The sequence below is a fragment of the Lepidochelys kempii genome, chromosome 19, assembly GCF_965140285.1.
Source record: "Lepidochelys kempii isolate rLepKem1 chromosome 19, rLepKem1.hap1, whole genome shotgun sequence".
Taxonomy (NCBI): domain Eukaryota; kingdom Metazoa; phylum Chordata; order Testudines; family Cheloniidae; genus Lepidochelys; species Lepidochelys kempii.
In genome coordinates this window covers 11,366,770-11,382,608 of record NC_136398.1, presented here as the reverse complement: position 1 = coordinate 11,382,608, position 15,839 = coordinate 11,366,770, and the positions used below count along the sequence as shown (strand labels likewise).

Here is a 15,839-nt window from a genome sequence, read left to right as displayed (position 1 = left end):
GTGTCCCAACTCCGCTGTTAATGGCAGATCCATGAGGCAATTCCTGTTTCCTAACTCAGTGTTTTGTTCACTAGACCCGACTGCTTCCTTTGAGGCAAGAATGGAGTGTCTTACTATACTAATGCATTGTTTACACACGACAGGTTTGCAATGCCTGTGACTATCTATGCTTTAGGTTGGCTACAAGCAGCAATTATGATCGGTAGGCTTTAGGGTTGTCTCAGTGGCTTCTTTTAGAACAAGTTCCTGTTCATTTGTTGCTTACGGATGACACAAGGGGAACAGCACGTTTCCTTCCCTCTCCACACCTTATGCAGAGCACACGCTTATCCTTAGTAGCGCAGGAAGTCACACATGTAACTTTCCTTGCATAATGGGTGCCCTGTGTAACATCTTGCTGTGACAGTCACTCACATTAAAAAGTCATCTCCTTTACTATCCTGGCGCAAGACAAACTATAACCCTATCCCTGCACTGAGATCTTACAGCATAAAAATGGCATCTTTGAGGAAATCACAGTAATTTGGCTTATCATAGTCCATTTCTTTCCTAATCCTGTATAACAGTATTTTCCTGTCCGGATGGGGAAGAGGAAAGATGTGAAACAATTAGTGTAAGCATTTATTTCACAAGTGTTTGGGGTAAACTGTTCACCAGTTTTTGTGGCACAGCCTTACACTCCCCACAGCAAGCATTGCAATTGCCGGGCGAGTTCCCTTAAGGCTGTAAAATGTAGACCTGCACTGACAGCTTTTGTATGGAGTGGACTGATGCCTAGTGCTCAGAGTTGAAAACCACTTGGTCTAAACTGGTCATGAATACATTTAGGCTGGAAATTAAGATGTCCAACCATCAGAGGAGTGAGGTTCTGCAGCAGCCTTCTAATAGAAGTGGAGCAAACAGCCTAACTAGTTTTAAGATAGATCTTGATAAAGTTATTAAAGGGATTATGACAGGACAAGGACTGAACTCAGTGACCCAGGAGATTCCTTCCAATCCCATGTTCCTGAGTCAAAATTCCTACCCCCGTTGATTACTGTGACATTGGCAAGTCATTTCTATGTCTCACTTCCCCCTAGTTCCAAAAATACGGGAACTACACACCAGTCTCACAGGAGTGTTGTGAGGATTAACTAACTCTGGTAAAATGCCTTGAGGCCTTTGGTAAGCAATAGAACAGCCCAAAGTCATATTAGTCATAATTCAATAGAAACGCAGTATGTTCTAAAACTCAGCACAGAGGCTGTAGCAAGGATTGTCCAAACAGGTGTTCAGGCAACATGGCTCCATAACCTATTACACACATTTCAACTGCAGAGCTGAGTCATGCTTCACTTTAGGGCCATGTTCGCAGGTCTGTTGCAAAATGCCTTGCCTATTTAAAGGGAAGCCATTTTAATGCTCTGGCTGCACTGCAAATATTTAAGCATGATGCTACAATCTTCACATCTTCTAAGCAAATAAGAGCAGCATGTCAAATGTGTTAAGGAAGCACAATCTAGGACTAGGGCTTGGGCCTGGTTATGACATGATCAGACGCCTGCCTGCTTAAACACAGATTTTGTAATGTGGATGAATTGTCAGCACGGTTGAAAACCACTTTGCTCTATGTGATCTAAAGACAGCTACATGGCAGTGTGGAGAAAATATCGTGAGAAATGTTTCCTAGATTAGGCAGAGAAAACCAGCATAAATTGTGAGCCTTTGGGGCAGAAATCATCTTTTTGGCCTGTTTTTGTACAGCACCTAGCGCCATGGGGGCCTGGTCCATAACTAGGGCATCTAGGCAGTATGGCGCTATAAACAGAAAATCATATGCATGGAAGGAAACAGGTTTTAGACATCAATTTAAACATGAATACAATGAACCATGTAAAGCCTGCTGCACGGAAGTGGTCTTCAACTCTTTTCAGGTTTCTCCTGACAGTTCAGGTCCCCATGTAGTCAGGGCCTTTCAGCCATGGGTCCATCAGCTCCAAATCGGAGACAATCATAGTAGAGAACTTCCCCCCACTCTGCAACTAACTTTTGAGAGCCTGACTCCATAGAACTGCTGTGCCCTGAAGGTTTAAAATACACATTGGTTGAGCTTTGTATTACTGCATTTGGATGCTGTCTCAAGCCTCATCCGCATTACACATTAGCTTGGTAGTGGGTACTTTTGAGACATCCAAAGGAACTAAAAGAACGCTCAGACCTACATTACCCTTGGTTCAAGCCAATGCTTTTAGGTTCCCTTCACCTTATAAAAGTCATTCCACAGAACGTTAGATTTAATAAATTCAGGTTTGCACAGCCCCGGTGATCAAATGACAACAAATACTAGGTCAATTTTCTGGTATATTTCACTTTGGACAATGTTACTTAGGTATCCCTACAAAATAGCCAGTTTATATTTCTGCCTCTCCTAGTAGCTTGCTAATATCTTGGAACTTATCTTTAGCCTTGAGTACAGCATGGATGTCTTACCAGAATGTAGTTTGAACTACGCTAAGCTTTTGTTCACTTCAGCTCTCCAGTGTATTCTGCGTTCCTTAACATTTGGATTGTTTTCTAAGGAATGTTTTCCTTCTTTAAAGAGTCACTATCATGACAAAAACCCTATTTTTTTCTTACCCATCACTAAAATCTCAAGCTATTGAAACTTACTTTAAAGATTTAGTTTGCCCAAGTTTCATGTCATAACTACTCCTGTCGCTTATGAAGAGGATGGAAATTAGTTTCCATTGCTCATATAATGCATCAACAATTTGGTTACTCATACAGCAGGTGGATGGTCAAACCCTCACCAAAAACTATTTCATTCGAGTCATATAATGCCATAGGTATTCATGAGAGACAAGGTGGGTGAAGTCATATATTTTCTTGGACCAATTTCTGTTTGTGAGAGAGACAAGTGTTTGATCAACACAGAGCTCTTCTTCAGGCATTCATGGCATTTTACAGAGAAATAAAAATGTAGGTCTCGGTCACTTACAGTATTAGCAGAAATATTTTCATTAAGTATTACTAATGCTATGTTTTGTAACAAAAAGTTGGTAAACTCTACACTTTGGGTCTGATAATGACCTCTTAAAAGCTCACCCTGGGCAATCTGGTGGCTAGGAGCCCTATTAAGAAAGTTGCCAAGCAAGGTTGCTTCATAAATCCATCAACCACATCTGCTGGATTTTCATCAGCCAGTTTGGCATCAAGGAAGCCTCAGATTGGTCCATTTAGTCCTGACGAGTTGATACCACTGGAGATGAAAGAGTTAATCCCCAGACATCCAAGGACACAGGGAGAACCCAAGTGCATACAGCTATTTGTATGAAACAGGAGAAGTCATCAGGTGTTCCTGAGTTTCACTCTGAGTGAAACCATTTAACCAGTCACGTCACTGAACGACAGATCAAGATCCAAGCACCACTGTTTAAAACCAATTCTTTTATTGGTCATACCACTGAACCCCTCAGTCAGTGTCCATAAGATTCTTTATGAAGAAAAACTGCAGACTCTCCTTAATACAGTACACATGGGACCTTACCTCCCAACCTCCCACCCTCTCCTAGTACCTAAAATGCAGTCTGACCTGGACTGGGGAGCCCACTGGAACATTTTTATTTCTTTCCAGTTAACATCTCTGACTTTTTTCCTGTTTTACTAAAGCTTTGTCTAGACTAGGAGTATGGGTATGCTGTTAGAACACATCAGCTAGTGATCTACAAGTCCAGCGTAGAGACGGGCGAGCGGCAGACACCACTGATTCGGGTCGACTTAATGTGCCATCTCGACACACACGCACACCATAAACCATGTCTATTTTACGATGAGGTATGACGTGGCGCTGCCAAGCGATGTCACTGCTACAGAAATAACACATTAAAATGATCACTTTGAAATATTTGCAAGTTTCTGTCAGTTTAATGACTCCATGCATTATTTCAAGACATAAAATTGGATTTGTGACCTTAAAGCATCACAACAACCTTTTAAAGGGTGAAATACACTCTAATAATAAATTTGTACAGGTATCATGGACATTTAGTAGCGCTGGTGACATTTCTAGTCAACATCACTATCTTGTTCACCATCATGATCTCTGTGGAGAGTGCATGGGTTACTGTTAAATACTATGCACTCTGCAATTGAGTGGCACCTTCTTTGAATGTCTTCTGAAGGAAGACACTCACTGCTGACTGAATTATGTGCCTCTTTATCTATCAGCCGAAGGACAAATTCCTGCACCAACTGGGGCACAAAAGTAGCTGGTCTCTGAAAATTACAATCACCTGTCTTTGGATAATATTCTGAGGCTTTCACTTTGGCTATTTCAGACCGAAGTACTGAAGCAGCATTATACAAAACCACTTGTTCATTTGAAAGCCGATGATCAGGTTCACTCGCCGGAAGCCCATCCAAAAAACGCTTGGATGATTTAAGGGCCTGCTTCACATTACTAGAAGCTTGGATAGCATCAGCTAATGTTACTGTGCTGCATAGAACAACGGTAGACTTGCCTTGTCCGTGCTGTCCATGGAATGAAATTGCAGACCCATAGTGTTTTACTAATCTTGCCTGTAATTTGCTACTGGAATAGCTTGCGGTTTCTATCTCTGAGGGAAGTAGGGTTTTGAATCTTTGAAGCAGCTTGGATAGGAGAAGAGCTTTCTTGTTGTCCATAAGATCATTGTCTATCTCTTCAATCAGCTGATAAAATGCAACGTCATAAGGTGACTGTATTGTTGCAGTGCAACTTGATTGTTTTGCTTTAAGATTGGTTTTACTCAAGTAGGAAGAAATGCATGTTGAGTGATAAACGGCCTCCTTAGCAATCAAGTCTTCCACAGATACTCTGCGCATCATGTCAGCATCTCCTCTTTGAAGTGCTGCCTCCCTCAGATTGGCTGCTCTCTCAAATGTTCCTATTCTATGAAGTTTCTTGTCTTTCTTATGTGTTTTTCTTAGGCAAACAACGCAACAGGACCAGTCGCTGGAGGATGTGCTTAAACCGGTGGCTACAGACTCGGATGAGCTTGCTGCTCTCTGATCAGATTCAGAGTTGGTTTTCCTCCCTGGGTTCAACATAACTCTGACATATGCCAAATTCGACTTGCTTGTGTATTTCTGAAAGCGACCCCTGTGGTAGAGTATTGGTGACACACTGTCTAAACTAAAAAACTCACCCAGTAGCCGCCAATACAATTCATCTCTCCTGGCTTCTGCTGCCAGCATCACAGAGTTCCGGCCAGCACTGGTGGCTTTTGACAGGTTTGCATTCTTTTGATTTTCTTGGCAAACAACACATGTTTCAAAGTTTGTGGACAGTCTTTTTTTCTTTGATCTAAGCTTTAAGGGGCTTGTATCCTCCATGTCTTCACATACCGTAACTGCCCTGTAGAGGTAAAATTCCCAAAGTATATTGTTAGCATTACTCACCACTACCACCATTTTTCATTTTCTACAAGTACACAGACTTGTGCTAACTTGGATCTACGTTAATAGAAAAATTGCCAGTTTTGCTTAGTGAGCACTTGGACTGAAGCTCCACCGAAGCTGTGGATTGTCATCTCTAAGCCTAATACTGACCTGTACATAAGTGTCACTGAATAAAAAAAAACTAATTTCTAGAATATTTCAAAGACTAGTACTGCACACATTTGCAATTACAGATTGAAACCTTCTGCCAGGCAGACTAGATGCTACATGGTATGTACACAAGCTTATTAATGAAGAAGCATTAAATTATGAATTCATACACATTTATATAAGATCGTCCATACTCGGTCAGACCAATGGTCCATCTGTGCCAGTATCCTGTCTCTGCCAGTAGCCAGATGCTTCAGAGGGAATGAACAGAACAGTGCAATTTTGAGTGATCCATCATCCCCTGTCCTCCAGTCCCAGCTTCCGGCAGTTTGGGGTTTAGGGACATCTGAAGCCTGAGGTTGTGTCCCTGACCATCTTGGATAATAGCCATTGATGGGTGTAGACCCCCCCTGAACTTATCTAATTCTTTTTTGAACTGTTATACTTTTAGCCTTTACAACATCCCATGGCAATGAGTTCCACAGGTTAACTGTACGTGTGTAAAGAAGTAATTTAAGCGGGTGACTCCTAGCTCTTGTGTTATGTGAAAGGGTAAATAACGCTTTCCTATTCACTCTCTCCACCCCGTTTACGATTTTATAGACCTCGATCATATCCCCGCCTTAGTCATCTCTTTCCCAAGCTGAACAGACTGTCTTTTTAATCTCTCCTCATATGGAAACTGTTCCACCCCCATCATTTTTGTTGTCCTCACCAATTCTAATGTAGCTTTTTAGAGATGGTGTGACCAGAACTACATGGGAGTACCAATGGAATGATATAGTGGCATGATGATATTTTCTGTTTTATTATCTCTCCCTTTCATAGAATATCAGGGTTTGAAGGGACTAGTCCAACCCCCTGCTCAAAGCAGGACCAATCCCCAGTTTCTGCCCTGATCCCTAAATGGCCCCCTCAAGGATTGAACTCACAACCCTGGGTTTAGCAGGCCAAAGCTCAAACCACTGAGCTATCCCTCCCCCCTAGATTCCCAACATTCTGTTCGCTTTTTTGACTGTCATTGCACATTGAGCAGATGTTTTCAAGATCTCTTTCTTGAGTAGTAACAGCTAATTTAGACCCTACCATTTTATATGTATAGTTGGGATTATTTTTTCCAATGTGCATTACTTTGCATTTATCAACACTGTATTGCATCTGCCATTTTGTCACTCCTTTTGAAATTCTGTGCAGTCTGCTTTGGACTTACCTATGTTCAGTAATTTTGTGTCATCTACAACTTTTGCCACCTACCTGTTCCAAACCATTTACCAATATGCTGAACAGCACAGGTCCCAGTACGGATCCCTGAGGAAACCCACTATTTATGTCTCACCACTGAACACTCATCATTTATTCCTACCCTTTATTTTCTTTTAATCAGTTAAACGAAGAGGAGTCCAGTGGCACCTTAAAAACTAACAGATTTATTTGGGCTTAAGCTTTCGTGGGTAAAAAACCCCACTTATTCAGATATATCCACAAAAGCTTATGCCCAGATAAATGTTTGTCTTTAAGGTGCCACCGGACTCCTGATTGTTTTTGTGGATACAGACTAACACAGCTACCCCTCTGATACTTTTAAACCCATGAGAGGTCCCTCTCATTTATCCTATAGAACTGTAGAAGTGTAAGACTGGAAGTGGCCTCAAAAGTTCATCTAGTCCAGTCCCCTGCACTCAAGGGAGAATTATGTAATAGCTACACCATTCCTGACAGATGTTTGTCTGACCTGTTCTTAAAAACCTCCAATGATGGAGACTCCGCAACCTCCCTAGGCTTTCTGTTCCAGTGCTTAAACACCCTGACAGGACTGTTCCAACCTATACCCACCCTTACTGCAATTTAAGTCCATTGCTTCTTGTCCTAGCCTCAGAGATTGAAAACAATTTCTCATCCTTCCTCCTTGTAACCTTTTACATACTTGAAAACCATTCTGTCCCCCCGTCTTCTCTTCTTCAGACTGAACAAACCCAATTTTTTCAGTCTTTCCTCACAGGTTGTTTCCTAGACCTTTAATCAGTGTTGCTGCTCTGGACTTTCTCCAATTTGTTTACATCTTTTCTGACCAGTGGTGCAGTTTGACACAATACTCCAGTTGAGGCCTTATCAGTATGGAGCAGAGCAGAAAACACTCCTGCTGATATATCCCAGAATGATGTTTGTTTTTGCAACATTGTTGGCTCATGTTTAGCCTGTGGTCCCCTGTAACACCCCCAGTACCCCTTCCCAGGCAGTCATTTCACATGTGTGCAATTGATCGTTCCTTCCTAAGTGGAGTACTTTGCATTTTTCCTTATTGAATTTCATCTTCTATTTCAGACCATTTCTCCAAATCATTTTCAACCAAAGCACTTGCAACCCTTCCCAGTTTGGTATCATCTGCAAACAAAGATATAGAATAGAACCGGCTCCAGGAGCAATCCCCGTAGGACTCCACTCAATGTGGCCTTCCAGCTTGACTGAACTACTCCTCCCTGGGAACAGTTTTCCCACCACCATATGCACCCACCTCATAGGGGCGCTATCTACACTATATATGCTTAAGAGCCTTTGGTAAGGGACCTTGCCAAAAGCTTTCTGAAAGTCCAAGTACACTATATCTAGTGGATCACCTTTCTCCTTCAAAGAATTGTAATAGAGTGGTGCGGCATGATTTCCCTTTGTTGTGCTCCTTGCAGGCACTGGCTGAGTGGCCTGAAGTCTCAGCCAACCACGCTCTGCTGTTCCTTCTTGAGCTGCCTATCCATTGGCTGTCCTTGGAAGTACCATTAGCAAGGTGCAAAGACATATTTTCACCTAACTGGCAGGCGTTTTGGATTGGAGCAGGAGGAGGCTGTTGCCAGGCAAATACAGAGCTGTTTGCGCAGCTACTTCTGTTTTCTGGACTTTGCCGTGTGTGGCTCTTTCTTGGCACTGTTGTCTGGGGCTCTTTCTTTTGTAGAAATTTGGTGTTTGTTAGTCAAATCAACAGGGGTGGAAATCAATAGGGGCTGCGCCAGGGCAGCTGAGAGCAGAATTTGGCACTGCGCTGTCTGTCTGATTGTTCGATGAAATGACGGACCACGTTCATCTCCGGCATAGCTCCATTAATAATGCTGCCAGTTGTTTGGCCTTGTGTGTTGCTTATCAAAATCTGTGCCCTAATTTAGGGATGATAAGCCATGTATAAAGGAACAGGATGGGGTGATCTACTCCCAGTCTCTGATGAAGTGAGCTGTAGCTCACGAAAGCTTATGCTCAGATAAATTGGTTAGTCTCTAAGGTGCCACAAGCCCTTCTTTTCTTTTTCCCAGTCTCTAGTGGATACATCAAAAAAACATACAACTCAATATGAATGGAACACAGGATAGCAGGGGAAGCTATAAGGAAGGGCTATGGGTGGAGAACTGCCACACACTTAATGAGGCATGTACTAAGCTGAATTGAAGCCTAGGCTGTATTTAGTGCAGTTTAACATATTTAGGCAATAGTCAATGGCATTTTTAGAATGTGTTATCCCAGGGGTTCTCAACCTCTCTCTTTTGGAGGCCTCCACAAAATGATATAAAAGTCCATGGTCCAGCTGTGCCACAATTGGTTTTCTGCACAAAAAAGCCAGGGCAAGCATTAAGGGGGAGCAAGTAAGGCAATTGCTTAGGGCCCCCACAAAGCTATGTTGCTCAGGCTTTGGCTTCAGCCCCACGTAGCATGGCTTCAGCTTTCTGCCTCGGGCCCCACCCAAGCAAGTAACTCTGGCCCTGCGTGGTGGCCCCTCTGAAACCTGCTCACAGCCCCCCCAGGAGGTATGGACCCCTGGTTGAGAACCACTGTGTTATCCAACATGGTGTAACAACACCCATAATAATCCTTGTCTAGGCAAACCTGAGTTAAGTCTACACTGACTAAAGTAAGACATGCGACTCACCACGAGTAGTAGCAATTGTGGAAAATGTAGTGAAAGCAGGTTATAGAACAGGGTGAGCTGAAATGTTACACACACTTGAGTCCTCTCTATATCAATTTCCACCACTAATGCCACCAGTGGGATCTACACCTGGGGGTATCTGTGGCAGGGTGAATTGATTTAAATCAAGGCAATTTAAAGCATGATTTAAATCACTGATTTTAACCAATCTTTCCATTTGTATTTCAGTTATTTTCTAAAGAAAGTGGATATAACCATTAAAACCTGTTGATTTAAAACTAAATAGAAAAGCCTTTATGCCAGATTTGGTCCATCATTTTCGCTAACTAGAACAGTACACGTAAACATGTATTTAAGCAATTATATAGCTTAAAATTCAGATTTTTAGTAATTTATAGTCCATTTTTAGTATGGCAAATGGTGGGTGATAATAAATTGCTTATTTACTAATTAACTTTATTCATGATTTGTGTCAAACTGCTTAAAAATGGCAACTGAAATTATTTTAACACACACACAGAACAGCATACAAAATTTTTATTAAACAAACAAGCCCTTATTACAGTACATGACCTATTGTGCCATATCTATAAAGCCTGACCTCAGAAGCAAGATTTTTCCGTTTCTTTCTTTACATTGAAATCAGCCTGTAAGTTTGATAGACTTATGAATTCAGTATATTTTTTATTAAAATGTTTTTAGATTATTATAAACGTAGGCCGTAACATTTTATATTAAACTCAGATTTCATTGAACAGAGTGAGACATAATTTAAATGAAAAAAAATTCCAATTTAAATTAAAAAGATCATTTTTATCGACCCTGAGAATTATGAAACCAATTTTGCCAAAGTAAACACAGCCCTACTCCATTTGTCAGGCTACCTGGAGACGACACAAAGCACTAAAGGAGTAGAACTCAACCCAGAACTCTCCTATCCACACAAAACATAACATATGACCACATCTACATTTTTCTTTTACAGAACCTTGTTAAACCTCTTTTTACTAACTCCTCTTGTTTTCTTTAATTTAATCATGAGATCAGAAGTTAGCATACCAGGTCATTAGAATTAACTAATCATCCACAAAAGGGAATAAAATATAGTACTAAAATACTATCCAGTCAAAAGAATAGGAGACCAGGACATGAATGTGAAGAACTACTGCAGGAATCCTGCTGGAAAATGGATCCAAAAGAGAACTCAAATATGGAACCTGAAAAGAGTGAACCCTGTAATCCAGCTGCTTCTTCATTTTACCTGGAGAAAGAATAAAGCCAGAGGTCAGTGGTTTTGTTTTATGGGATTTTCCTAGGTATTTTAAACAAAGTTATCAGTGCTAGTGTGAGACAGGAGAATGTTGTGGTTAAAGCCTATGACTAGTCAAGAGACCTTGATTCTCTTCCCAGTTTTGACTTAATTCCTGTGCCTTATTTCACACACCCCCTCCCTTCCCCATAAGTAGTAGGCTAATGTTGATTCTTCACAGGGAATGTAGCAAGGTTTAATTCAAGAACAACTGCAAATCTTGATAAAAATGCACATATGGAGTGCAAATGATTTCCAAAAAGGTAAGGCCATATTGTAGGGATTTCACTCCCTCTTGCCTTGCCATAATATGCAGATTAAATCATGGCCCTCAAACCCACAGCTATGGGAGACTTTCATAGGCTTCAAGATTCCTGTCTTCCACTGCTCTGTTGCAATACCCAAACTAGGCAGCCCCGTTGTCTTCTCTACTGGAAGTTATGGGAGATTAGGTCACCTTAATCCAGCCTCAAAAAATTTAAACACCATGGGAGCCAACTGAGCATACATATTGCAGGGTGTAATCAAAATAATTTAGCCCCACAGTAGTGATCTATGCAGATTCTCATGCTTTTCAGCAAGGCAGGTTTTTTGTAGTTTCAATTTCCTCATAGCAGGTTATAATCTACATTTGAGGACCACACCATGGTCACACAAGTTCAGGTCCCATCTGTCCCTTAGAAGCTACAAGGCTTGAAGGCTAACCTTGTGTTGGTCCAACACAGAGTAATTCCTCTGGATAGCTACAATGAAGTGAAACGTGTCTGATAAATTTCAGAGTAGCAGCCATATTAGTCTGTATTCACAAAAAGAAAAGGAGGACTTGTGGCACCTTAGAGACTAACCAATTTATTTGAGCATAAGCTTTCGTGAGCTGTAGTTTATGCTCAAATAAATTGATTAGTCTCTAAGGTGTCACAAGTACTCCTTTTCTTTCTATGATAAACTAAGCTACTTTACAACTGATTCCATACAGCTTTTATATACTAATCAACAAAGCTAAAGAGCTTGTGCTAATAAACATCAGCTATGAATTGCAAAAAATCTACATCTATGAAGAAGTAATGGACAGTACATTACTCACCTTTTCAACTGATGCAACATAGCACCTGAAGCTAGAAGAAAACAAAAAAGTTTTCAGATGAGTTGATAATTCATCCCTCTTATATCAGATTTCCTTATAGTTCACTGAAGTGTGTTTTTAACACTCACATGCACAACCCTGGCAATAACGAAGCTATCTGACTGATGCAATGTCTCCTGCATGGTTTATCTCCTCAGTCACAGTCCGAGGACTCAGAGAAGCAGTAGGAATATGCAGGCTGCAGACCAGAGGCCCAAACTTATTCTCCAACGTCGTGGAATGGGACTATACGACATGGAGCCCGAAGGCCTACGCTCCCATACGCCACACGGGTAGAGCCAAGAGAGAGCAACTTCTCCGGATGCCCACGTTGGATTGAAATAATGTACTCTAGCACTGTTTTACACTAGTCCATACACAATTGAACTACCCACCCAGTTAGCTTCCCAGATGCTAAACTTTACTGAATTCCGACCCCATCCATGCAGTGGCCCAAAATCCGCAATGCAAAGCATGGGTATATGTCATGCATCAGTTACACAAATGTACTAAACAGACCTTTGACCAAATGGGCCACACAAAGGTTGTTTTATAAACACTGAAATGGGCTGATGTAGGTGAACTAGAATTCATATTTGATCTACATCAAAATGAAAATTTTTATGGACAAGAACAAAGATCTATAGTCAGTCACCGAAAAGGCAAAGGGACTATAACATAGCTTCTAGATTTCAATTATACAAAACCATATATGCATTGGGAACACTGCTGTAGACACAAGATTTCAAATATACCACTCCACGCTCCCCCAAAAGCCTGATCCTGCAGCCAGACAGAGTGCTCCTCTATTGTGAGAAAGTAGGATCACCACCTATGCTTTCTAACAGGGGTGGTTCAGGTTTAGTTAAACTTTGCTATCCTTGATGAGCCTTCTCCATCTCCAGGATTCGATGTTATTTGGGGTAAACTGGGCTACTATGCAGACCCAGCCCAAGTGTGCAAGGAAACAATACTAGGAAGTGGAAGGTATTTATGTACACACAGAAAATTATAAGTCCTCACCTTGTGGACAGGCATGTGCTGCTTGCAAAGCTGCTGAAATAGAACAAGCAAACATGTTAGAACAACTGAACGAATCCCTGCTCAGTCTGCCTAATGGAGTTTGATAGGGTTGCAGAACATGGCTTCTCAGAGCAAAGAAGCAATCTGAGTAATGCAATGTCTCCTGCATGGTTTATCTCCTCAGTCACAGTCCGAGGACTCAGAGAAGCAGTAGGAATATGCAGGCTGCAGACCAGAGGCCCAAGCTTATTCTCCAACGTCGTGGAATAGGACTATACGTCATGGAGCCCGAAGGCCTGCGCTCCCGTACGCCACACGGGCAGAGCCAAGAGAGAGCAACTTCTCCGGATGCCCACGTTGGATTGAAATAATGTACTCTAGTCCATACACAATTGAACCACTCACCCAGTTAGCCTCCCAGATGCTAAACTTTAATGAATTCTGACCTCGTAATGCAGTGCCCGAAAACCCTCAATGCAAAACATGGGTGTACACCATGCACCAGTTACACAAATGTGTTAGACATACCATGGGTAATGCTATGAAAACTGAACTCTGACCAAATGGACCTCACAAGTCTGTTTTATAAACACTGAAGTGGGGTGATGTACGTGAACTAGAATTCAAATTTGATCAAAATGGAAATTTGTATGGACCAAAACAAAGATCTAGAGTCAGTCAATGAAAAGGCAACGGGACTACAACATACCTTCTAAATTTCAATTATTACACAAAATCATATATGTATTGAATCATAGAATATTAGGGTTGTTAGAGGCCTCAGGAAGTCATCTAGTCCAATCCCCTGCTCAAAGTAGGGCCAATACCAACTAAACTGAGAACACCTGTTGACACAAGATTTCAAATGTACCACTCCACGCTCCCCCAAAAGCCTGATCCTGCAGCCAGACAAGAGAGTGCTCCTCTATTGTGAGAGAGCAGGATCACCACCTAGGCTTTCTAACAGGGGTGGTTCAGGTTTAGTTAAACTTTGCTATCCTTGGTGAGCCTTCTCCATCTCCAGGGTTCAATGTTATTTGGGGTAAACTGGGCTACCATGCAGAGCCAGCCCAAGTGTGCAAGAAAACAATACCAGCAAGTGGAAAGGTACCTATATGTACAGAGAAAATTGTAAGTCCTCACCTTGTGGACAGGCATGCGCTGCTTGCAAAGCTGCTGAAACAGAACAAACAAATAACCTGTTAGAACAGCCGAGCCCATGGGGTTTGACAGGGCTGCAGAACGTGCCTTCCCAGCGGGAAGAAGCCGTCCCAGGGATACACGGTCTCCTGCATGGCTGATCCCCGCAGACGCAGTCCGAGGGCTCAGAGCAGCAGCAGGAACCGGCAGGCTGCAGACCAGTTCTCCAACGTGGGGCAAGGGGCCTGCGCTCCCGTGCGCCACACGGGCAGAGCCGAGCGCGCAACCTCTCTCCGGGGGCCTCGTTGGACGCCGGACCCAGGGGGGCCCTCCGGGGGCAGCACGCGGCGCCGCCCCTCCCCCCGCGAGAGGCGCCGGGGGATGGGCCGAGCCTGAGGCCCAGGCTCTACTCAGGAATCACGATCCCCGCCAGCCGCCGTACGAACCCCCTGGCCCCAGGCCCGGCCTCCCCTGGGCCGTGGCCGGGAGAGGAATCATAACCCCCCCCCCCGGGCCACCATCCCCTTCTCCCCCCACACGCGCCCCACCAAACCAGGCCCAGCCCCGCTCCTACCACCCACCTCGCTCCGAGGGAAAAGAGCGACAGAGGCGGGACAACGAGAATTTATAGCACCCAGGGCACGACGGGAAGAGCTGGTCCAGAGCGCATGCGCTGCAGCGGTGAGCCGGAAACGGCGGGGCGGGGCTTGCGTCGCGTCGCTCGGGGCGGGCCGAGACGCCAACAGCTCCGTGGGCGCATGCGCTGCGCCCTAGCCCTCCGGCCGGGGGCGGAGGCTCCCTGACGCGCATGCGTACTATCGATCTCGGGCGGGGAAAGGCTTGGCCTTCGTGCGGCCGCTTCTCCCCTCCCAGGGCGGCGGCTGCGGAGAGCCCAGACAGCGCCCCCTGCAGGGCCGCCCTAGACCAGCAGCGGGTGGAGGTGGGGGGGGGCAGTGGCAGGCAGGCCCAGACAGAGAGGGGGAGGGGTCACCCTTTGCCTCAGCCAGGGGTTCTGCCAACAAACGTTTTGGGGGCCTCGGGGGGTGGCCGCCGACTCTTGCTGACAAACAGATACGTTGCAGTTACTGGGTGTGTGTGTGTGTGGGGGGGGGGGGGGCTGGATAATAAAAACGATGCTGGGCAAGGTGAAATCTGCACCTTTGTTAATATCACCGAGCCTGGCGCCAGGCTCGGGGGGCTGCTTCCGGTAAGGGCAAAAGGGGAAACAGCCCAAAGTCAAATATTTCAGGTATTCCAGCTGCGGATTCATTTGTCACTGACCGAGAACGTTCCGGACCTTTGCAGAACCTCACGGAACCTTCCAGACTTGGAGGACGGAGAACGACACTTCCCTTGAACCGCCGAGAGCGCGGCCCGCCGTGCCCCCCGCCCGTAGAGAAGGGGCTAAGCAGGGCTCCCGTGCTACGGCGGGCGGTCAGCTCCTGCAAGGCTGTCTCAGGGTGGCCCGCCTAGTGTTGATGCACTTCTTGATGTTAGTACCGTTCAGTTATCCTTAAAATTAGAGTTTCTGGATCCTTAGAGCGGCGATTCTCCACGTGTGGCCCGCGGCCCCATCAGCACAGAGCTGCGGCGCACGTGACATCCTCAGGGCCATACAGGTAGTAGTGGATGGGGATACGCCCCACCACCGTAGACAGGTTGAGAACCACTGACTTGGAGCAGTGGTCTCCAAACTTTTTTTTGGCCACGCACCCCTATCCGAAAAAATTTTTCAGCGCGCACCCCTACTGTATGTATATTTATGTATA

At 44.2% G+C, this 15,839-nt stretch overlaps 1 protein-coding gene and 2 non-coding genes across 3 annotated transcripts; all 3 read right to left on the bottom strand.

The window, feature by feature from the left end:
• Nucleotides 1-3,881: 3,881 nt before the first annotated feature.
• Nucleotides 3,882-14,880, bottom strand: LOC140900586 (uncharacterized). Its single transcript, XM_073318091.2, has 5 exons — nucleotides 14,652-14,880; nucleotides 14,074-14,106; nucleotides 12,931-12,963; nucleotides 11,869-11,899; nucleotides 3,882-5,374 (listed from the first exon to the last, which is right to left on the bottom strand). Exons 1-5 carry the CDS (start codon nucleotides 14,878-14,880, stop codon nucleotides 4,045-4,047), a joined length of 1,656 nt encoding a protein of 551 aa, XP_073174192.2. The 3' UTR covers nucleotides 3,882-4,044.
• On the bottom strand, nucleotides 12,036-12,242 carry LOC140900597 (small nucleolar RNA SNORA73 family). Its single transcript, XR_012155667.2, has one exon. It is a non-coding gene; the product is annotated as a small nucleolar RNA SNORA73 family (small nucleolar RNA).
• LOC140900596 (small nucleolar RNA SNORA73 family) lies at nucleotides 13,085-13,291 on the bottom strand. The gene has a single exon (XR_012155666.2). It is a non-coding gene; the product is annotated as a small nucleolar RNA SNORA73 family (small nucleolar RNA).
• Nucleotides 14,881-15,839: the final 959 nt, after the last annotated feature.

Coding starts and splice junctions, on each gene's coding strand:
- LOC140900586 (XM_073318091.2), bottom strand. CDS start 14,880: ATGCGCGTCAGGGAGCCTCCGCCCCCGGCCGGAGGGCTAGGGCGCAGC. Junction 11,900..12,930: donor AGCACATGCCTGTCCACAAG/GTGAGGACTTAT, acceptor GTTTTCTTCTAG/CTTCAGGTGCTATGTTGCAT. Junction 5,375..11,868: donor ATGTTGCATCAGTTGAAAAG/GTGAGTAATGTA, acceptor TTACCTCTACAG/GGCAGTTACGGTATGTGAAG.